Source organism: Lutjanus erythropterus, chromosome 3 (genome assembly GCF_056507025.1).
Source record: "Lutjanus erythropterus isolate fLutEry1 chromosome 3, fLutEry1.hap2, whole genome shotgun sequence".
Lineage (NCBI taxonomy): Eukaryota > Metazoa > Chordata > Actinopteri > Lutjaniformes > Lutjanidae > Lutjanus > Lutjanus erythropterus.
The window spans coordinates 38,685,937-38,707,818 of record NC_139319.1 but is presented as its reverse complement, the minus strand read 5'-3'; the positions used below and the strand labels follow the sequence as shown (position 1 = coordinate 38,707,818).

Genomic DNA, 21,882 nt, shown 5'->3' with positions numbered 1-21,882 from the left:
AGAGAAACATTTGAATGCTATTTGGTTCATTTGTTATAGTGTAGTCATCAGACCACAACTATGGAGCCCCAAAACTAACGAAAGGTAGTAAAAGTATATCAGACAAATCAAAAATATTAACTGAATACCACAAAAATAAGGTAAAACAAAATCAGCAAGCAAACGCTAGTTATCTAGCTAACACTACTTTATAGTTTTTAGTTTAGTTTGACATTTTAAGAATACATAAAAATCACACATCTACTAAGAGCCTGTTTACACCTGGTATTAATAACATGCATCTTGTATGATGCAATCTCAAGTGAACAGCTCTACAGTACAGGTACAGGTGTGACTGCACAAAGCACGCATTGAGAGCTAATTGCTCAGCCCATGTTCTGTGGTGGTCCCTAGAGTCCTTAAAAAAAATCTGCAAACTTTGACTGTTTTGGTGAGTTTGACATTTACAAGTTTAAATGAAGTGTGTTTTCTGAGACGTTAACGAGTCAATTAAGCTTGCATTAGTTTGGTAAAAGAGTTCACTGGATGTAGTGAACATACGAAGCATGCATAACATAGTGAAGTTGCACATCACTATGCTATGTCGCTGAGACCCGAGAGGACCAGAGAAGGTGGGTGGGGGGACGATGGTATCCCCAATCACATCCCATCCTTCCCGATTCCCTTTACTGTTCCAAGTAAAATACTTTCATGCTGAATTTATGGTGTGATCTTGTTAGTGAAATGATATATAACCGACTAAAACTAGTCTACAACTTAAACACTTCAAATGGCTAAAAATGACTAAACCTAAATGGCATTTTAGTCAAAAGATTATGACTAAAGCTAAATCAAAATTTCTGACAACATTAACATTGTAGGTTCTGCTACATGCTTGGAAGGGGAGGGTGAGGGGAAGTGCTTGCAATCTGCAAGTTCTATGCTCTATGCCACTAAATCCTGCACACTGGTCCTTTAAGATGGTTAAAGTTGATAAGATAAAGTGGCAAACTACTGACGATGTGAATCACGTTCTCATCTATTTTTCACTCTCTCTATATATATTTTACTGTTTCCAATAAAAGATGCCATGAAGTATAAAAGAATTATTAGAGTTATATTCAAGGAAGTAAGTGCATTGAGGTACTAGCAATGATTCTTTAGTCGTCCTTCAGATGGGTATAGAAGAGTAAATTCTGTTTTCGTCACTGTTGCCTGTTTTTAACTACTTTGGGTTACGAGGGCAGGACAGTCCCATCTGCATAACACTATGTCAGAGCTAAAAAGCTTATCACAGGTTTTGTACAAACACTGTATCTTAAATCTACTCAGAGAAATCTAAAATCTGTGCTGTTTCTGTCCACTGCACTACCTTCATGCTCGTATTTGTCTGTGTGGTGGGCGTGAATCCAGCTCCCACCGTCCTGTCACGTTCCTCTCTTCCCTGCATTGCTCCGTGACAGTTCTACTGCACTAGCTTTCTAGGGCACGATGCGCTCCGCTCTGGATGCTTTCCAAGTGTTTTTGTAGAGGAGAGTGGGGGGCCCAGCCTCCTGCAGTATTTTATTCCTATTTCAGACAGGTACAGGGGGAAGATACAGACGAGAAGCGGAGGCAGAGAGAGAGAATTTGCACTGCTCACGCCCTGCAGTCAACGTGTGTGGACAGTACAGTCCAGTGACCGGACCTCCGGGGGCACGGTGAGGACACACACTCCGCTGTGAGTCCAGAGCACCTGCATTTACTATAGAGAAGTCTGGTCCTGGTCCTGTTTTTCCATCGACAGACGGCACAGTGATACCTGCTGCACTGTGACCGTCCCTAAGCTGCATCCTTCCTTTCCTTTTGTCCCACTTAATCAGGGCCATGTGAGGAAATCCAGTTGAGCACATACAGTAACACTTGTGTGTGTTTTAAACACAAGCGAGCGTCGTCTCTTCACTCTGGAGTGTTTCCAGTCGTCACACTGAGCTGTTTCCTTCACCACCTCTTCGGCCTGCTGTTGGACCTCAGGGAGCAAGTGATCTCTTGACACCACAATATGGCTACCTATGATGTCACGCTTAAGTGAAAACCTGTAATGTTTTTCATGTGTTGCAGTGTCCTGGCCTCTTAATGTTGTTATTTTTCTGTTACCTGCCTTAAAGACTAAAGATGTAAATTAGCATTCTTGCTAACTCAGCCATATTTACATCATCTATCATAAACAGATGTTCATTAAAGTGGTCTGTCTCCGTTAAATAAATAAATAACAAATACATAAATTAATTTATCTTAATATTGGATTGAGCACTTATGAGAATCTATATATCTATAGACCTTGGATGTATTAAACTATTTCAAAGACAAAAATGCAGAAACAATATCATTAAAAGAAAGCCATGCAAAAATGTCCACAAGCCGAAACTTTCACTCCACTGAATTTTGAATTTTGTTTTAGGGACACCACCGACATTTCTCAATGTTGGAATGTTATTTCTCATTTCTGTGTACAAACTGATAAAATGTTGAGATAACAGAAAATATTTTTCACATCTGAGACATTCCTCCCTAAAGGGCCATCTACTACAACTATAAAAATATTAGTTTAAAAATTGTAACTAAACTGGATGGTGGTGTCCACACCTGAAACCACAAAGCTGTCTGGACTCCATCAACATCTCCATTGAGCTACATCTGATAGCTAACATTAGCAAAATGCTAGCTAACTAGCTAGTTAATCTGCATCAATTGTTAGCTTTCTAGTTAGCGAGCATTTTACTTAACACTAGCAAACCCAAAGGTAGAAGAAGTAGTTTGGATCTGTGAGTTGCAAGATGCATCTACTCTATGCATTGTTTTCTTGGGAAATCCTGCATAATGATAAGATGAGTTAGTTCTCAGAAACATCAAGCCCAGGACACAGCAAATATGTACAGGAAACAGGAAAGGATAAATTTGACTGTGTTTCTTATGGTTACCAAACTTGCTCAAATGTTATTGGAGCGCAGAGCAAAAAGAAGCAGGAAATAGAACAGGTCAGTTACACTTACTTGAATTACTTTGAGGTGAAGGAATCAGGACTAAAAAATATACTGTAACGCTAAAGATAAAATAACATAAATGTGGATATAAATCATTCTCATCAGATGGTTCGGTATTAAATAGAGCACTGCTGAGGTCACTTCCTAATTCTTGTCTCTTCTCCAGGTCTGGTTGTTGTGTAGTTTTATTTGTCAGCTGTTAATTGTCTTGTGGACCTGCACCATGGCGTCACCTGTGGCGGTTAGATGTGGGACTTACCTGAGAAGCCTATAAAGTCAGCAAGGTATTCAGGTATTCTGCGAGCTGCTCAGTTCATAAAGCTGTTACATCACATATTGTAAATCCCCGAGTCAGTCAGTCAAACAGTCAGTCATTCAGCCTTTCAGTCAGTCAGACTACTCACTGCATGAAGCCGTGAAGCTGTGATGTCTTTACGCATTGCAGCAGTACACACCTCCCTCTGTCTAGGACTTCAGAGGTCCTCTACGGGTTGATGGACTCACACACACACACACACACACACACACACACACACACACACACACACACACACACACAGAATTACATGCAATCCCTCCTCCTTCTCCCTGCCTTTGCCTCCTCCTTTTTCCCTCTTTCAGTGTCTCTCGGGACCTCAGAGTGCAGCAGGATGATGGACAGCAGACTAATATACAAAGCTAACGACTCCTCCCCTCTGACTTCACAGACCAGCCTGACAGAGGCCACTGTGCCCTTCACATGGAGGAATATGTCCAACTACAGTATAGGGGAAACGTTGGCGGCAATGTGCCCTAAAAGCATGAGCATAAAGAAGAAGGGATAATGAAATCATTAATATTGTAATCTGTACAGTGAAATATGAATATGGCGCCTGTGCACAGAGAGGTTTGAAATTTTATAGTCATGCAGTCACTTAAGACCAAGCTTGGAGAGCAATGGATTACATATAACAGGATTATGTAATTAAGATACAAAAGGGTAACTGTATTCTATTGCAGTTGCAAAAAATTGAGACGAAATTATACTATAGATAAATCAAGTAAAAATGGGGATTATTGGCATTATTATTCCAATTTTAAAATACTAGTGCTAGTCCTTGCGTCCAGTTGTGAAAATACTGTGATAATGCAAGAACTTGACACCTAATTTAAAGAAACATTTATAGGTAAAACCATCCACTAGCTACACTGAACAATGGCTAATGTTAGCTATATTAAAAATTCCCCACCGGCCCAAAAAGCATTTTCCTCATAAGCTACCATGGCTTCTTCTATAATGAATTTTTGATCCATGGAGGTTTTATATTTGCAAAACTTTCCTCAAGCCAAGAAAAGGGATTTAAAAATCTGTGACGTCATGGGCCGAGCAGGAACTCGGGCAAAGGGGGAAACACTATTGTGCATATTCAGTGGGACATATGACCAGGAAGTAAACCCAACTAGACTAGGAAACTTTTTGCCTTACGCACCAGGTGAGCAATTTTCAGTGGACTGAATGGGTGCCATCTTTGTGTGCTGTATTCATTATAATACATCTATGCCACTAATTTTAGCTACACAGAACAAAAACTAATGTTAGCTAGAAAAACTGCTTACTTTAGCTACACAGCAATCAAGTTAGCTAGCTACACAGTCAATATTACTACTACTGAGAAATATTTTGGGACTGTAGGTGGTGATTCCAGGATGGTCTGTGGGTAAAAACATAAACCCTAGAATAAGTTTATGACTGTTCACCTGACATTTGAGTGTGACGTGTGAATAGCATAGCTAACATTGAATATTTAAATGTGAATAATTACTGCTATTAATCTACATGAACATTCACACATAACAAAGGAAGTTATAGCTGGACAAACCTTACTAAACCTAACAACAACTATAAAACAATAATAATAAAACAATATATAAACTATTTCCTCATATTTGGTATGGAGGTCATCTGAAAGTAACAGATAGTAGTCAAGTTATGTTACTTTAATATTGTGATACTTTCATTAGTTCATTAATGACATTTTTAACAGCTAATTAGTAATTGTATCAGAATACATTTTTAAGTAACCCTCCCAACACTGCTAAAGATCAAATAATATTACTTATATATCATCACACCACATATTTTTGAAAATGTGTGTGTTAAGTCTCAGTTTCAGACTGAGAACCTCAAAAGCTGCTTTTGATTTTTCAGAGAAGTGGGAAGTGGATCACGGCGGCCCTTTATCACCATGCAGATCATTACAGGTACCTTTAACAACACACATGAGATGATCCTTTGTGCTATTTTAGGACAGTAGCTGTAAAAACTTGCTTGGGTCTGCAAGGGGATAGGGTGAGAGCAGGGACGTATTATGGTTTAGCAAGGATGGTGTCAGCTTTGCTAAAGGACACTGGTGAAAATTGTCTTCACAGGCTAAGGAGCGAAGATCAATGCAGTGTGTTCATCCAGTCTAGCTGTAGGAGGGTTCATCTGAGGGACAGACCTCGTCAGTTATCGAGAATTAAAATGGTGTCTCATAAAGCCAATAATCTTTGCACAAAATGTGTCATTATGTGAAAAATACAACACAAGCATCAGGAAAACATTAAATAGTGCAGTGGACATTATCTGAGGTTTTATAGGTGATGAATGGACATACAAGTGCAGGACTTTCAGACCCAGTGGCCTAATGGATAAGGCATCAGCCTCCGGAGCTGGGGATTGTGGGTTCGAGTCCCACCTGGGTTGCATTTGTGTAAAGCACATGATCAAGACATGACCATGCCAAGGTGAAGTTGGACAAGGAAAATGTGTATCTTGAACGGCTTAAATGGGTACTTCACCTGTTTTGAAGTGATGTGTATGAGATATTTATCAATAGTCGGGGGGCTGTGTCTCATTAGTTGTTCACATGCCCTCACTAGAATCCCCACCGCCATCATAAGTGTCGTTCCATTTGTCTGTACAACCGAAGAGAACTTGGTGAGATTGACCCTCGGAGGACTGAGGGAGCAAGGTAAGAGTGACGTGTATCACCTACAGTGCACTGCAGCAATGCATATATAAAAGTATTTATTTATTTATGAGGGACAATGAATGTTAACGGACACTATGCACATGGAAAAAAATGCTATTCACACAAATCACAAATAGACATTTCCAAATCAGAAGCTGATGCAGCTCATTACCAAGTGCAGGAGATGCCTTCACCTCAGTGAGATGGGTATATTTAGAATAATTTCACCGCTTTATCTTTTACAGCAGGAAACCAACGCTATATGAGCTATATGAGCCAAATATCACTCTCTCCAAACCCATCAGACTTCATTGGAAAAATCGTTTTATCTTGCACAACACTAGAGCTGCTAGTCAGCTGCTGCCTCAAAGAGCCAAATAAATACATTTGAAAAACATGAAACTGCTCACAACAAGGTCTGTGGATTAAATTGAGAATTGGAAAGAGACACTGGTATTGAGTTTTTCAAATGTATTGTTTTGTTGTTTTCAGTGCCACTTGACTTGTTCTATTTAGTCTCATTATATTGGAGAGAAGGCAGAAATCTCAGCTAATATCTCTAAAGCTCTGCCACGCAAAACAAAAGAGATGGATAAAGATGGATAAAGAGCACTACAGGCCAGAGTATGCCACAGCATGTTTTTTTTTTGTATTGGGGGTGAACTGTCCATTTAAACTGATATATTTTTAACTAAAATATGACATGCTGCTGACCATGTTCACAGCAATACATTGCTTCTTATTCCAGAACTCCTGCTCCTCCTCCAAACTGGGGCCATGTTGACCATCTTACTGTAGGCAATACTCTGACTATGGAAAAATACGTCATACAAGCCCTTTTAAGGTGGGATTCTCTTATGTGCAGGGCCAAATCCAGCACTTCAACACAAACCAATTTTTGGAAAAGATTAACTACTTTGCATGTGTGGCAGTATTATCAGTTTACTGTTTTCCACTGAAAAACATATCCCCTTCATGCCGCAATTATCAGACAACATATAAACATATATAAGTTAACAGACACTACTAAATGCCACATGAGCAAGAATGCATATAAAAAGAGCAGGGAAAGTAATTGGATGGACCGTTTACAGGACAATATTTAACCTTTAAAATGACAGTTCTTTATTAAAATTTAGGTATTCACACAATGCAACAGGCTTCATGTTAAAGCAGTCACTGCTTTCATCCCAAAAGTTTTGGTCTCTCTCTCTCTGGTCCTAAGTGCGTGTCAGACAGCTGGGGTGTTAATGCATGTATGATTAAAGGTCCCTCCACGCATCAGACCTCAAAGGATGTTTTTGGCTGCCACTGCACACATGGTTCATCCTCCGAATAATCTTTCTCGAGGTAAATCAGTGTACTTCAAAGTGACTGCGTCCTCGTGGCATTCAGCTGACATTTTGCTGGCTTGCATATTATATCACAATAAATGGGATTTGATACATGTTCCTTATATATCCTCTGGCGTGCCTCAGTAGTTGATACACCATGAATCAGAGGGGGTATAGGGACCATGAGGTGGAGTGGCTTTCTCCTTGTCAGCAAAACTGTCCTTTATGTACAGAGGTGACTGCTAAATGAGAGACTGCAATGATGAAACATGCATGAGCCACATTTTAGACTCTTTGAATGCTCTGTTTATGGGAAGATAAGATGAAAAAGATTAATAATAGCTCAAATATGTCAGAAAATACAAGCATCCAGGTTCCTATTCAGAAAATGGGTCTGGTGCCATGCTACTAATGGCAGGTAACTATAAATGAATGCATTCAAAAAGATCTTGAAAGGATTTCAAAGGGCCATTCAGCGAGGATCTACTGATGCAGACGCCTAAATCGCTGCCTCTTTTGCCACATCCTGCCTCCAGAAATGGCTGTCCTGTGACATAATCCACCTTTCATTTGACTGCAGCAGCACCGACAGGCAGAAGTTCAGCATCCAATAGTGGGCTGTATTTCAATATCAGCTCCTTTTTGTCCCGGGGCAACGGCTTCAGCAGATCAGATGCAGGTAAGTATTTCCATGGTGGTGATGCACAAATACAGAATGGGTGAACTAGAAATACCTTTGTCATGAGCAGTGGTGGACTCAAGCTGTCTGAGGGGCAGGGACGAAAAAAAGGGCACCAGCTGTATTTGGAGGGGCACCAGCGAGGCAAAAGTCATGATGCACTTTGCCACATTTTGTCCTTAGTTGAGCTCTCTTCCATGAGAAGATGTATGTTTACTGCTGCACAGTAATACAGTTGGCAGGTGTGGTATGGTAGCATGAAAATATTTCCTACATGATATGGTCACAACAAGGTCTGTGGATTAGCTTGAGTAACTGGGTCATGATTTCTACTGTTGAGTATTTTTTTGTTGTTTTTTTTCTTTTTGGTGCTTTGAGCACCACAAGCTGAGTGCAATTTATATTCAGTTTGAGGTTATAGTAAAAGGGCAAGACATCTCTATAGCTGACAAAACACAGCTCACATCAAAACAAACTAGATAGATAAATAGCACTATGGTTAAGAGGAAAATATGCATTTTTTGATTTTGGGACAAACTCTCTCTTTCAGACCAAAGTAAGTGATTATGCTCACACAGCGGTACAGTTTTTTGGCACAATTTACAATATGTGAAAGGTGCACCACTGCCCACCATACAGTTTTCAGCTCCAAAATCTTCATCCTTTTTGTAAAATACAGTTTTCAAATATGCTTGAGAAGATGTTTTACATGAAAATGTTCAAAATAATTAAGTGGAAATTTGAAGAGAGCAAGAAAAACAGCACAGCAGCTGTGTTTTCATGTGACAGCAGTGCTATGCTAATTTGCCCTTTTTTGAATGGCATGCAGTCCCTGTGGAGCTCTGCCATACATATTTTGGTATAAAATGCTAATGCAGTTTTCAAATGACAGTCACTGCAATTGTTTGTGTGTTTCATAGGTTGCCACAGCATCAGTATATTCACAGTGTGTCCATTCCAGTAGCATCAGGCATAGATAGGTAACTTTGTCTGTTTTGGCACATACTCCTAGTGACTCATTACCTGGAAAGAGACCACATGCTGACATGTGGTGCATTAAGTAAAATACAAAGTTTTGAACTCCTGTTGTGAGACTAGCAAAGATTGAACATACAACAATGAAATCGGATCACACAACACAAAGAGACAGAACAGCACGGGGTGCCAGATTACCACCTGGCTGTTTGAACATTGTGCTATTAAAAGTGCAAACTGTTCACAGAAAAAAAGGGAAATGTTGTTAAAAGTCATAATAGTTTACAACACTGCAGAGCCTGGTTGCATAAACCACCTCAAGTTTCAAACTTTGCCTTAAACAAAATATTTCCCTAAACTGAGGGGTTCACTAAGGAGTGTTTCATAAAGCCTTGTAGGTTGTCTCCTGCACGAAGGACTGTAACTATGACTGTATCTTATTTATTTGGTTCTGCATTACAGAATTGTTCTAACACAAGTGAATGGTGGAGTCTTGACCACAACTTTATAATTGAGGTGTGGACTCATTCAAGGTATGGTTATAGTTGTAGTGATAGCTATAGCTACAGTTATGGTTATAGTTATAGTTGTTGGTGTGGATGGTCCTTTACTTTAAATATACAGCAAATTATAATTTCAGTTACATAATAATCCTTTACTTACATCGTTCTTTAATGTTACTTGACAGTTTAATTACTAACATTACACTATCATACAGTTTATTACATTACTGTGTTTAAATTTTGTATTTAAATGATAATTCAATCACAACTAGGCTATACCAGCTTCAGGTATTGGTCCGATACTGTCCTCACGTACTCATACTCCCACTCATAAAACTACTCCACACTCCACCAAAGGAGGCTACATACAAAAGAAAACAACACACATTTAAAAGTACTCATCAAACAGCTGGTTCAAACTAAGGTCCCAACTCTCACTGGACATATAACCAATCATACTTGAGAATAATGGGGTAATAATGGGGCATTTGGGTTGGCCAAGCAGATTTCAGGGTTGGCCAGCGCCCCCTCCTCCTGCTCTAGAAACACCTCCTCCGATGGGTTGGTGTGTCTTCTTATCTCCTCTTGCTCTTCAGTGACCATAAAGTCAACCAATGTCTTCTGTTCCATGAATTATTTCACTTTTAAAAGACTGTTATGGGTCCCTCAACATTTTCTGAGCAAAATGGTGACTAAGGACCTTGCAGCAATGCATGTAGGAATACTTAAGTAGCTAAGAGTAAACAATTAGAGATTAAAGGATTTTCCCTTACAGCTTACTAAGGAAATCCTTACGGTGATTTTATGCAACTCATTTTTCCCTAAGGCAAACTTAGATGACAATCTATGGGAAATCTTAGCCAAGGTTTTATGCAACAATCTGTAGAATTCCAACAATCTTATTCAAGCGCTTCCTAGGGTGTTCATGAGTTTATTGTGCATGATGTTGTGAGAAAGAGAGGTGTGAACCTCCACAGTTAGAAGAGAATACTTTTTGTCACACTCACTCTTGAAACAATAGTACAGTGGATTCAGGTCAAGAGCAAAAACAGGCAACTACTGTCCTTAAAACCAAAAGACTATAAATCATACAGATAAAATAATAAACAAAACTGTACTGTAGTGATGGTGGACAGTCGGAGGACAATAACGAGTGTGTCCGGCTGTGCATGTGCACGCACGCTGCTGTTGTTCCCAAGCATTTCTAGGCTATAAACAAGGTGATGGATGCTTGTGCCAGAGTGTGTTGACTGGACACAGCCTCCAGTGTCTTGATTAATTGATGGGAGATGCAGCAATTTAAGCTCCCCTTGGTCTCCACTGTGCTCTCTGCCTGTCGGCCTCACCATGTGTGTGAAGTGTAAAAACATTACTATGAGGTAAAAAAGCAAGGACATTATAAGCGCTTGCAGGGGCAGGAATGGCTTATTTTAGAGCTGAAGGTTCAGTCGAGCCTCAGAAATGAGGTTAGGTTAAGGTTAGGTGTGTCAGTTCTATTTGTCCTCTATCTGTTTTTCTTGCTGGATATAAAACTAGGAAACTGAATGTTGCCATAGAGGTAACCTTTGGGGCTGAAAATGAAGCCAATGTGGAAGTGGCAAAAACCTCAGTTCCTCAAATGACCACTTGGGGCTTACTTCAAAAGCAAGTAAACTAGCTAGTTGGCTAGTATTTGCTAATATTAGCTATCAGATGGTGAAGTAATTGGCAAGCTAATGATCAGTAGAAACTAGCTATTTAGCTTGCTAGTTAGCTAGCATTTTGCTAACATTAGCTATCCGATGTACAAGTAACTAGCTAGTTAATGATCAATATAGATTAGCTAGCTAGTAAGCTTGCATTTTGCTAACATTAGATGTGTCTATACAACAGGGCTGGTTATCCGTACTCATTACCTTCAAGGCATCGACTGAAATGACCCAGTATGAAGCAGTATGGAAACCTCTCCAGTCAAACAGTTCCTGCATTCAATCCTTTTTATACCCAAATCTGGAAAGAAATAAGCTATTTGATTTGATTTAATGTAACATGTGATTTGCCCACTGCTGCAGTTACAGCTAGCAGCTAAATGTAGTCTGCAGTGGTGAAGGCGACCATGTTGTATTTGACTGAATTCGCAGTTCAGTCAAAAGGATTGAATTAAGTATGTAATTGGTACTGATATCACTTTAAGGGAACTGGTATTGTATCTTTTTAAATGCTACCCAGCTCCACCATACAATGTATGTTGCTTTCACAACAACTAGCACATAGCACATCAACTTCCTCCTTTCAAAGGAAAGCAGAAAGTTGACTTAAGTTCCAAAAGGGGTGGGACTTAGGAAGGGTCAAGTAAGGGTGTGGACACTTTGAATTATAAGTGGGTACTGTGACAGTTGGCTAGCCGCCAGATAGCCACTTCATTCAGCTCCACCTCAGCCGCACTTCTTTGCTCAGTTTTCTGGAGTGCACTGGCAAGATTGTGACAGCCAGATCCGCCACACTGTGAGCATTCTGGTTGTTTTTTTCCCCATCATTATAGTTCAGATCTGGAGATAGTAGTAAGGTAATCATGGCATCTACACCAATTATTTTCTTGTAAAACAATGCACCAAAATGTGTGTTAGAACTGTTCATCCTTGCAGGGAACCAAAATTAAGTGGATAGTTCATGTCATATCATGTTCATTTCACACCTGATTGCTGTTATCCACCCCACTGGATTTCTAGCAGTGTCATCACATTCCACATAGATCCCAGCAATTCTCTTGTAACATTGTAATATGACTAAACTGCAAAAATAAAGCCAAAAGCTGAAAATAACAACAGAAATAAGATATACTGTCAACAGGTTCATACATCCATTGACGGGAAAGTAATACTGGCTTCTGTCAGTGTTGCATCACATTATGTGCTGCTGCAGAGTCTTTTCCAGCCTGCCAAGAAAATATTTTCAAGGGACTGTTGCGACAGCTGACATTACACCACAGCAGATCTTTGGTTTGCCAGCAGAAATAAAAAGGTTTCAAATATCTAAAGGGCCTGATTTTAACAGCCAGAAACCTGAACACTGTCCTCCAGAGCCTCGTGTTATTATAACTCTTTCAGTCTTGTCATTGTCACTTTTGATTTTGGAAAGAGGGTTTAAGATTAGAGATGATGATCTGTCAGTGAACCAAATGCTGTTGCCTGACATAATCATCCAGGTATCCTTGTTTTATCTATGCATAAAGCAAAACAGAAAAGTATGGGCTGAATAAAGAAGTGGAACAAAATAAAGGTAAAAATAGCAGTAACCACTGATTTCTCTAATTGATAATTTTACATTAACAATGGATCAAATAGTTGCATGTAATGTGAAAGTTATTGTAGGGACAAACAAACAAGATTCATCACTCAACTCAGCAGTTTCTCTCAGAGCATATTAGCATCTTTCAAGTTTTTGTTTTGGTTTTACAGAAACTTGCAACTGTCCTGTTCTGGTTCAGTCTCAGCATTGTCTTCAACCTTCAACTTTCAAACCTAAACCGACTGAACACTACGTGCTGAACACCAAAAAGCAGACAGATACAGTCAGTGACTATCCGGTGAACATTTAGCAGCTACAGAGCCAGATATTTCCTGCAGGAATTGGTGGAGGAGAACAAAACCGAGCTAAAAGGAGAGTCATAAGACTTGGGTTTGTCAAGTGGTCAAAAACACACTTCCAACTTACCGCTAATGCTTAATGTTTGTTTTTTGCCCAAGTGTGAATCAACCAACCTGGTTTGTGGACTACTGCTTTGAAGCCTTGAGTTTGGCATTATACAGTGCAAACAGGGAGTTGGAGCCAGATGGTAAATAGGTTGAAATCCTATTCAAAGTCCTTGGAAAGGACAATGGGAGTTTTTCTTCTCAACATATTGTTGAAGACATAGTTCTGAAAAGGTGACAAGACTGAGAACTATGTAGGACTGAAATTATACACAATTTCTGCATGGACTGGGAACTTGGCTCGGTGCCGTCCCAGAGGCATGTCCCCCAAAACTGTATAAGTCCCACAAATTACAATCTGGACACTATGTTAGGTGACTGCCTGTCCCACTGCCTGCAAGACTCCATTAACATATTGCTCAATTTAACCATTACAAACATCTACACCTTCTACAAGATTATTAATGATTTTCCACGACACATAAACAGACATGTTTGCAAACATTCAGCAATACTTTGAACTCGAATTAACGTGAAACAGGCTCACAAAAAGTCATTTCAGCCTGGAAGAAAGAAATTTCAAGGGAGTATTGATGTCAGAGAAGTGAGTATTCAGCTTAGCATGTTTCTTTAATCTCTGATGACATATCGTGGTCATTTATGATTTATAACAATAAATATATTACAGATTTCAACTTTAAGGTGGCTAAAATTTGTTTTGCTGTTGACCCCGGCAACAGTGGTCCACAGTAGGACATCGCTTAGCTTCTGTGTTGGACTCCTGAAAGAGCTGTCAATCAAAATGTGATCTGTCACGCCCACAGTTTTGAGAAATGGTCTAAATACTAAACTGTGCCATTTTTTTAAAAACTAGTTTTTTTGTTCAGAAACCATAGTCTTTATAGTTACAAAATGGACAGTTCATGTAGGAACTACTTTTGTTTTTCTGCAGAAAGAAAGTAGTTCAGGTAGATTCTACTATAGAAAGAAAATAGTTCCTACATGAAACTGCTCACAATAAAGTCTGTGGATTATCTTGAACTGGGTCATGATTTCTGGAAAGAGACGCTGGTTTTGAATTTTCCAAATGTATTTTTGTGGCGCTTTGAGCACCACAAGCTGAGTGCCATTTAGTCCCATTATATTTGAGCGAAGGCGGACATCCTCACAGCTGATATCTTCAGAACTTGGCAACTCACATCGAAGCTATCTTGAGGGATAAATAGCCATACAAGCCAGTGGATGAATATGCATTTTGGGTGAACTGTCCCTTTAAAGAGAAACTAAACTTTGATGTCGTGTATATTTTTTACTGTTTAAAGCCACATTTCCAGAGGCTTAAAGAGTGCAGTACAAATTTAATGAAGCAAGAACTAATGAATTAAGAGCTGTGGGGGCATGAAGGCACATCTTATGAAAATGTTGATAAAATCTTAATCTTACATGTTGTCATGTTATTCCAAGCAGTTGTATGAGTAGGATATACTTGAAACAAGTACTTTTGATTGTTTATTCTCTGTTAAAATACTAATTAAAGGAAACAGGACCTCCACTTGGTTGATATTGGTGTGCTCCCTCCTCTCCCTCCCTCTCTCCTCTCCTCTCCCTCTGCATGCTCTCATCTCGTCCTGCAGGAATACAGACTCCTCTTCCTCCTCCGCTGCAGCCTCACTGACTCTGACACAACCGGCATGTGTGCGAACTGAGAGCCGCAGCGTGAGACACAATCCCCTCCGTTAACAAGACGCTCAACTTGTGATTTGTTTCCGAGGACAGGGAGCGCGGTTACGGCACTGCGACGAGAGCCTCTTTCTCCGGGAGGGACAAAGACTTGGAGGAGGATCAGAAACAAGGTAAAGGCAGGGACAGGGGGGCTGGTTGTGTGTGGCTGTGCTGTACTGTACTGTACGGGACCGGATGGTGGAAGATGCTGATGCTTCCACGCGCTTCCAGACGCAGCCTGCGGTGCATGTAGCGTAGAGCCGTGTCCGAGCTGCTGGGTGCAGTAATTTGACAGGGAGCACAACGCTGTACTGTGCTGTAATTGTGCCCAAAATGCTGCACTACCGCACCAGGAGCTGCGAGTTAACACTGTAAAAGGGTTCATGCGAGGAGAAACTAGTGCTGCCGCTGCTGCTGCAGATGATGGAGGAAAAAAAAGAGAAGAAGAAGAAAACCAGGAAATGATTTAAAGACGCACAGCTGCATGCCGCAGATTCGACTTTGAGCGAATGAGAATGACCCCGGGACGAAACAGAGACGCAAAAATGAGTGCAGCAAGTTTTTTTTAAGAGGATTTTTTACCTTTGCTAGCCTGCACTGCAATTGCAGAGGGATGCTGCTGTAAAATGCAGCGAAATTAGCAGTGAGGACATGTCGTAAAAAGATTGAAAAAAAAAAAGTACGATAAGGTCGCTGTAAACTCATTCTTGAGCTCTGCAACTCCCATAAATATCGTAGAAACATTATAATGACAACATGGGAGATTTTTACAATGGTGACATACGTGAATAAAAGTGTCCTAAAATGAGTGCAGCAAGTTTTTAGGAGGGTTTTTTCCCTTGCTAGCCTGCACTGCAATGTCAGAGGGATGGTGCTGTCAAATGCAGCAGAACTGCCAGTGAGGTTATGCCATTAACAAAATTGTAAAAAAAAAAAAAAAAGTATAACTGATAACTAACATAGATATAATAGGAAAAAATATGACAACATTAGAGATTTTTAGAGGAGTAAAATATATAAATAAAAGTATTAATGTATATAATAAAGTATATAATTATAAATAACTCAGACACAAAGTCCCAGCAGCAATATAAAAAGACCGGCAATTTTCTTACAAGGTTATTATAAATAATAATTATTAAATAATTAAATAATAATTTTGTTAGCTGTCCTGGGTCACTTTAAAGGTAGAAACAGTAGGATTTGTCCAAGCTCCTCATAAGCGCACTGGAAAAATGTTTTACGTTTTGGGTTTTATCTGTACGTTGAAAGGTAGAACCAGTCGGATTTGTCCCAGCTGTTCATAAATGCACCAGAAAAAAAAGTCAATTTTCATTCCTAGGACCCACATTTCAGGTTGGTCAAATGTCCCCACCACTGCAAAATAATGAGAAAATATGGAAATACAGCTAAAGGGTTAGGGTCTCTGCAGATACAGACATGACCACACACTTCATCGGGTCATACGTGATGATTTAGAGCTTATGTTTATATGAGTCTAAACGTTGTTGTTGTTGTTGTTTTTTTAAAGGAAAATGTTGCACATTGTGCCTTTAAATCCCAAGACAAATACTATAAGATATACTGATACAACTTTACTGTCAGTATACACTGAAATTAATTTTGCAGTCCTGTTCAAGAGATTTGCACACAGACTTAACATACAGTTACACATATGACACTTTTCATAGACGTACAAAACACACCAAGCAATTACATCAAAGCGATAAGACACCATAATGCTTACTGAACTCACAAACAACAATACATGCAGTGTAAGACTGTAGAAAAGTGTTTAAAGGCAGAATATGCAACATTTCCTGTAAAAACTATAAACGTAATGCTTTTCAATCATCACCTATGTCTGACTAGAAGTGTGTAGCGGTGTCTGTATCTGCAGAGACCTGCCCTCTGTCTGTATGTCCTTATTTTATTAGCATTTTGCGGTGCGTGGGACACTTTACGAACCCACAATGTGGGTATTTGACGGAATGGGAATGAGAATTGACTTTTTTTCTGGTGCGTTTATGAATAGCTGGGTCAAATTCTTCTGATTCTACCTTTAATACATGTCATAGACATATAGAACCCATCATACAGTCATAACAATGATATGGTGGGATTATCATAGCATAACATCGGGAATAAAATGCTATAATCCTCAATAAACTTACAAATGAGAACAATAGATGCAGTGTAAGACTGTGGAAAAGCATTTTAAAGGCATAATATGCAACATTTCCTTTAAAAACTAGGAATGTATAGACTGTATAGTGTGTCCGTATCTGCAGAGACCCTCCACTCTGCATGTATTGCCTTATTTTCTCATGATTTTGATGTGCTCGGGACACTTTACCAACCCAAAATATCGGCATTTGACATCCTGGGAGTGAGAAACATGCAGTTATACATATGACACTCTTAATAGAAGTGCAAAACACATCAAACAGACATTTCTACCATGGGATTATTACAGTCATATCATAGGGAATAAAATGCCACAATGCAGCTTAAGACCTTGTAGGAAAGCATCTTTAAAAAGTCTTTTATTCCTTAGTCATGTGATACTGACAACGTGATGCTCTCTAAGGACCGTGCACTGACACAAAATCATGCTTCCACTTGCTCATCTTTGACCCCATCTTTGTTTTTTTTATTTTTTTATTTCTTTTTTTTTCAATTCTGGGAGCTTTTTCCACGAGGATACATCACAGGCAGCCGGGGAGCGTCAGCATAAATCCACACAAGATGGAGCACTGGTCGTAAATCGAGGGCGCAGGTGCCTCGGCAAACCTCAGGACACAGTGTTGTATGGGAGGGTAAAGCCACGTTAACCCAGTTTAATCAGACTTTGCCTTCCTTGGAGAAGCGTTGACACATTTTGAGGCAGTTTAAGGTGTAAATTCATACTGTTAGGAGGTGAATTAAAGTGATTAGAGAGCTTTTATTTGTTAGCTTTTGGAGGTCCTTTGCCAAGCAAGCATCTCCGTCTAGAGGCCATTTTTTTTTTCCTGCATTGAGCCTCATCATCATCATCATCATCATCCTCCCCCATCCCATCAAACTCTTGCAAACCACTGGAGTGAAACTGCATGTCCTAACAGTGGTATTCACGCAATCATACCTTGTGTATTCTGTCCCCCCGGCTGCAGGTCTGTCCCCGATAACGTGACCACTGAAGGAAGAGAACACAGAACTGCTTCATCATGAATTTTGTAATGAAAGCTGCGCTGGGAGGTGAGTAGTTCTGCTGGACTGGAGGTTGATTTAACGGCACTGCAGTGTAAAGGATTTAAAGGGCTGTTCGGCAGCAGTGGCAGCAGTACTATACTAGTACTGGCCCGCTGGTTAATGGGATACTGGGCTGAGATAATCCATCCTGCACCAAACTCCGGACTTCAAACATCAGCTGCCCCACCCCCCTCTCTTTCTCTCTCATTCTCTCTTGCTCTCTCTCTCCCTCTTTACTGCATCCATCTTTTAAAAGCCTCCCGGGGCACAGCATCTTAAAAAAAAAAAAAAAAATGACACCCTTTTGGTCAAGTCCTTGACAATGCCAGACTGCTTTTGGAGAAAAAGTGTCTTTGCGGCCCATGATTCCCTAAAAGTGTGTGAAATCTCTGCAGCTGCAACTGTTATTTTTTATTTTCATTATCATTAATCCCTTGATTATTTTCAGGATTGATCAATTAATTGTTTAGTCTACAAAATGTCCAAAAAAAAAACAATCTCCCAGAGCCCAAAGTGATGTCTTCAAATTACTCCTTTTGGCCAACCAACATTTCATTACATTTTCTGTCATAAATGACAAAGAAAAGCATCAAAGCTACACATTTAAAGGGACAGTACACCTCAAAATTAAAAAGTACATATTTTTCCCCTGGCCAACAGTGCCATATAAGAACTACCTTCTTTCTAGAAGAAAACAGGGCTCAACAGTTATTAAACTATTTTGATAGTACAGTTATAGTAATTTTTCATGCAAAGATGACAAAAATGTCCCTTTCATTCTCTCAACTTTGGATGTTTCCCACTTTTCTGTGATAGTTATCATACTAAACTGCATATCTTTGGGGTTTAGACTAACAAAACAAGACATTTAAATACATTACCTTGCTTTACTTTACTACTACTACTTTCTTTCTGGTAGAAAAGAAAGTAGTTCTGGTAGACTCTACCACAGGAAGAAAGTAGTTCCTACATGAAACTGCTCACAACAAGGTCTGTGGATTATCTTGGGTGACATGATTTCTGGAAAGAGATGCTGGTTTTGAATTTTTCAAATGTAATTTACAAGCATTTAGTCCTGTTATATTAGAGGGAAGCAGATGTCTCAACATATGATATCTCCTAAACTGTGCAACTCACACCAAAGAAAATATAGATGATTAAATAACTCTACAGGTCAAGGGATTTTATTTTGGTTTTTATTATGGGGTGAACCATCCACTTAAATGTCAGGCCCTGCTGCTTTTCTTTGTCATTTATGGTAATAAATAAAGAGTTTGGGGATTTTGGAGTGTTGGTTGGACAAAGAAGCAGTCTGAAGACCTCACTTTGAGCTTTGGAAAATTATGATGAGCATTTTTTTTTTTTTTTTACTTTTTTCATATTCCATAAACTAAACAATTGTGAAAATAATCAGGATATTAATCAACAATCATTAACTTAACAATTAATCAAATATGAAAATAATCGATAGTTGCAGCCCTATAGGATAATCAATTCATCGACTAATCATTGCAGCTCTACAGATCTTTGTACTTGAGGCTAGGACTGCTGCAGATGACATGGGACAGCAGCAGCAGCAGCAGCAGATCTACTGATACACTAATAAAGCAGCCAACAAGAGTGAAAACCTTGTATGTCCAAACTGTCACCTTCTCAGGACGACAGCAGCTTTTATTTTTAGCCTGATCTTCATGCATTTTTGAGTTTACTCAGTGGAATTTGAAGAGGCGTTTATACGCATGAGAAAGGCTTAATTTTCTATAATCCTTATAACCCCCCCCCCCCCCCCCCAATAAATAAATTGAGTTGCGAGGTTTTCACTTTAATAAGCAGGCAGTTTAAGCCAACTGTTGGTGTCAAAAGAGAAACGGAGAGGGACTATTTTGCCAAGAACTATGACTAACATTTTTTTCATGAGGCTTCTGTCCTTTAAAGCCTGCAGGTATTATCCTTAAGAATATTATCTTAGCTATTATTTGCCCCCTAATTAGTCCTCATTGTGGCCCTGTAATTCATCCTCCTTGTCAGCTATAGCTTCAAGGGGAAAGGCAGGATAGTGGCACCAGTAGTTGTAATGCAGCAGTCACACACACACACTGCTCCGGTCGGTCGTGCATGATGCTGAGCTGGTGTTGTCCAGAGGTGTTACAGGCAGTTACAGTCGGGATGTGGAGCTGAAGCCGAGCCCCCTCATTGGGATGCAGAGGATGCCGGCGCTGCCTCGTTCTGCATAGCGGCTGTGCCTCGAGTCTGCGCTATGAATTCTTAAATCAACTGCACTGCATTGGATGCTGGTTGTACTCCGCATAAGTCTGACTGCACTCCGCCTGCGGACTTTGGGAGTAGATGTGGGTGTTTGCCAGTGTGTGTGTGTGTGTGTGTGTGTGTGTCTGTGTGTGTGCTGGAGAGATGTTTTATAGATATTGTATAGGAGTGTGTGCATCTCCAGGCGAGATGAATTATGGAGGCTGCACAGGCCTACTTTAGGGTATGGATTTTTGTGCGTGAAAGAAAGATGAGCAAGAAAGAGGAAGTGCTGATATGTGTGTCTAATAATCAATATGTTGTATACCTATCAGGGTGATTATTCTGCTGTCAATGCATTTCAGCCACCGCTGTTGAATCTGAGCTGTCTTTGGTTCTGGTCCATGCGCACTGATTGGGACACAGTGACCTCTTTCTGCAAAAATGCTGACAGAGCACTGGATCTTTAAAGCTCCCTGTAGGGGGGAAAAATCAGATAATGAAACAAAACAATTAGCCAGGTAATCAATCAACTAAGCTATCAATCTGATGGTCAGTGCCTGTCAATCAATACAGCAGTGTTAGTGAAATTTGTTTTAATCAATTAAGCTGCATCAAAGGGCGTGCCTGTGATTTAGTGGTCAAAGCTGCGTACCATGTAACCACAACGTTCTCAGCCTCGATTCCGGCTTGTTCCCTTCTGACCTCACTGTCAACTACCAAATAAATACAAAAACTAAAGATCACATGCGGTTCCTCTGCTTCTAGCTTGCATGTACTTCTTTGAAAGTTGGTACACACATTTATATTCACCTCAGGATGAATTGTCCTTTCATAAGCCCCGTCCCTTTTTGCTCTGAACACCAGTAACATTTCAGCTTTTTCTGTTCCTTCTCCTTCCTATGTTGAAGATGTTTAAACAATGTTATTTTGGGACCTGTAACAGTGAAATGTATATAGTCACATCTTCAGGTCAGTCTGGCTAACCATTAATGTAGACTAGCTAGCTAATGTAATGGAAATTAATATTTACTCACAAAAAGAAATATATACCTATTATTCCATGCTTAGATATGCTGAATTAACCTTCATGTCCCCCTGAGACACTGATGTCCTCATATGACTGTACATAGTCAGGCCTAAAGCCAGCTAGTGTTATGCTAAGTGTAACTAACTAATGATTGATATAGATTAGCTACTTCATTCTGTGTCATTTGGCTCCAGAACAAAAAGCAAGCTAAGTAGCTAGCTAACAACAGATTAGCTTGCTAGTTAGCTTGCGTTTGGCGAACAACTAACATAGATAGATATGGCTATATATGTTACTTTTAATGGTCCCCCAGCAACATTTTTTAAACATCTTCAGAATTTGTTTTTGTCTTCAAAATAGATGAGCCAAGCACACAGAATATCTAAGTACAAGAAACAGGAAAGGAGAATGCTGACTGAGGCTTTTGGCGTTAAGCAAAAAGGGGCGGGAGTTAGGAGGAGTCGATGGTAATAACGTTGGTGATCCCCTAATATTTGA

At 39.8% G+C, this 21,882-nt stretch overlaps 1 protein-coding gene and 1 non-coding gene across 2 annotated transcripts in view; both read left to right on the top strand.

Annotated features, from left to right (window-relative positions):
- Positions 1-5,654: 5,654 nt before the first annotated feature.
- trnar-ccg (transfer RNA arginine (anticodon CCG)) lies at positions 5,655-5,727 on the top strand. Its single transcript has one exon. It is a non-coding gene; the product is annotated as a tRNA-Arg (tRNA).
- Positions 5,728-14,762: 9,035 nt separating this feature from the next.
- The window catches only part of cplx2a (complexin 2a), a 33,466-nt gene continuing 26,346 nt past the window's right edge, over positions 14,763-21,882 (top strand). The window contains exons 1-2 of the mRNA XM_084716104.1: positions 14,763-15,010; positions 18,032-18,116. Coding sequence (XP_084572230.1) covers positions 18,086-18,116 — 31 coding nt within the window. The 5' untranslated portion in view covers positions 14,763-15,010; positions 18,032-18,085. The remainder of the gene's footprint in view (positions 15,011-18,031; positions 18,117-21,882) is intronic.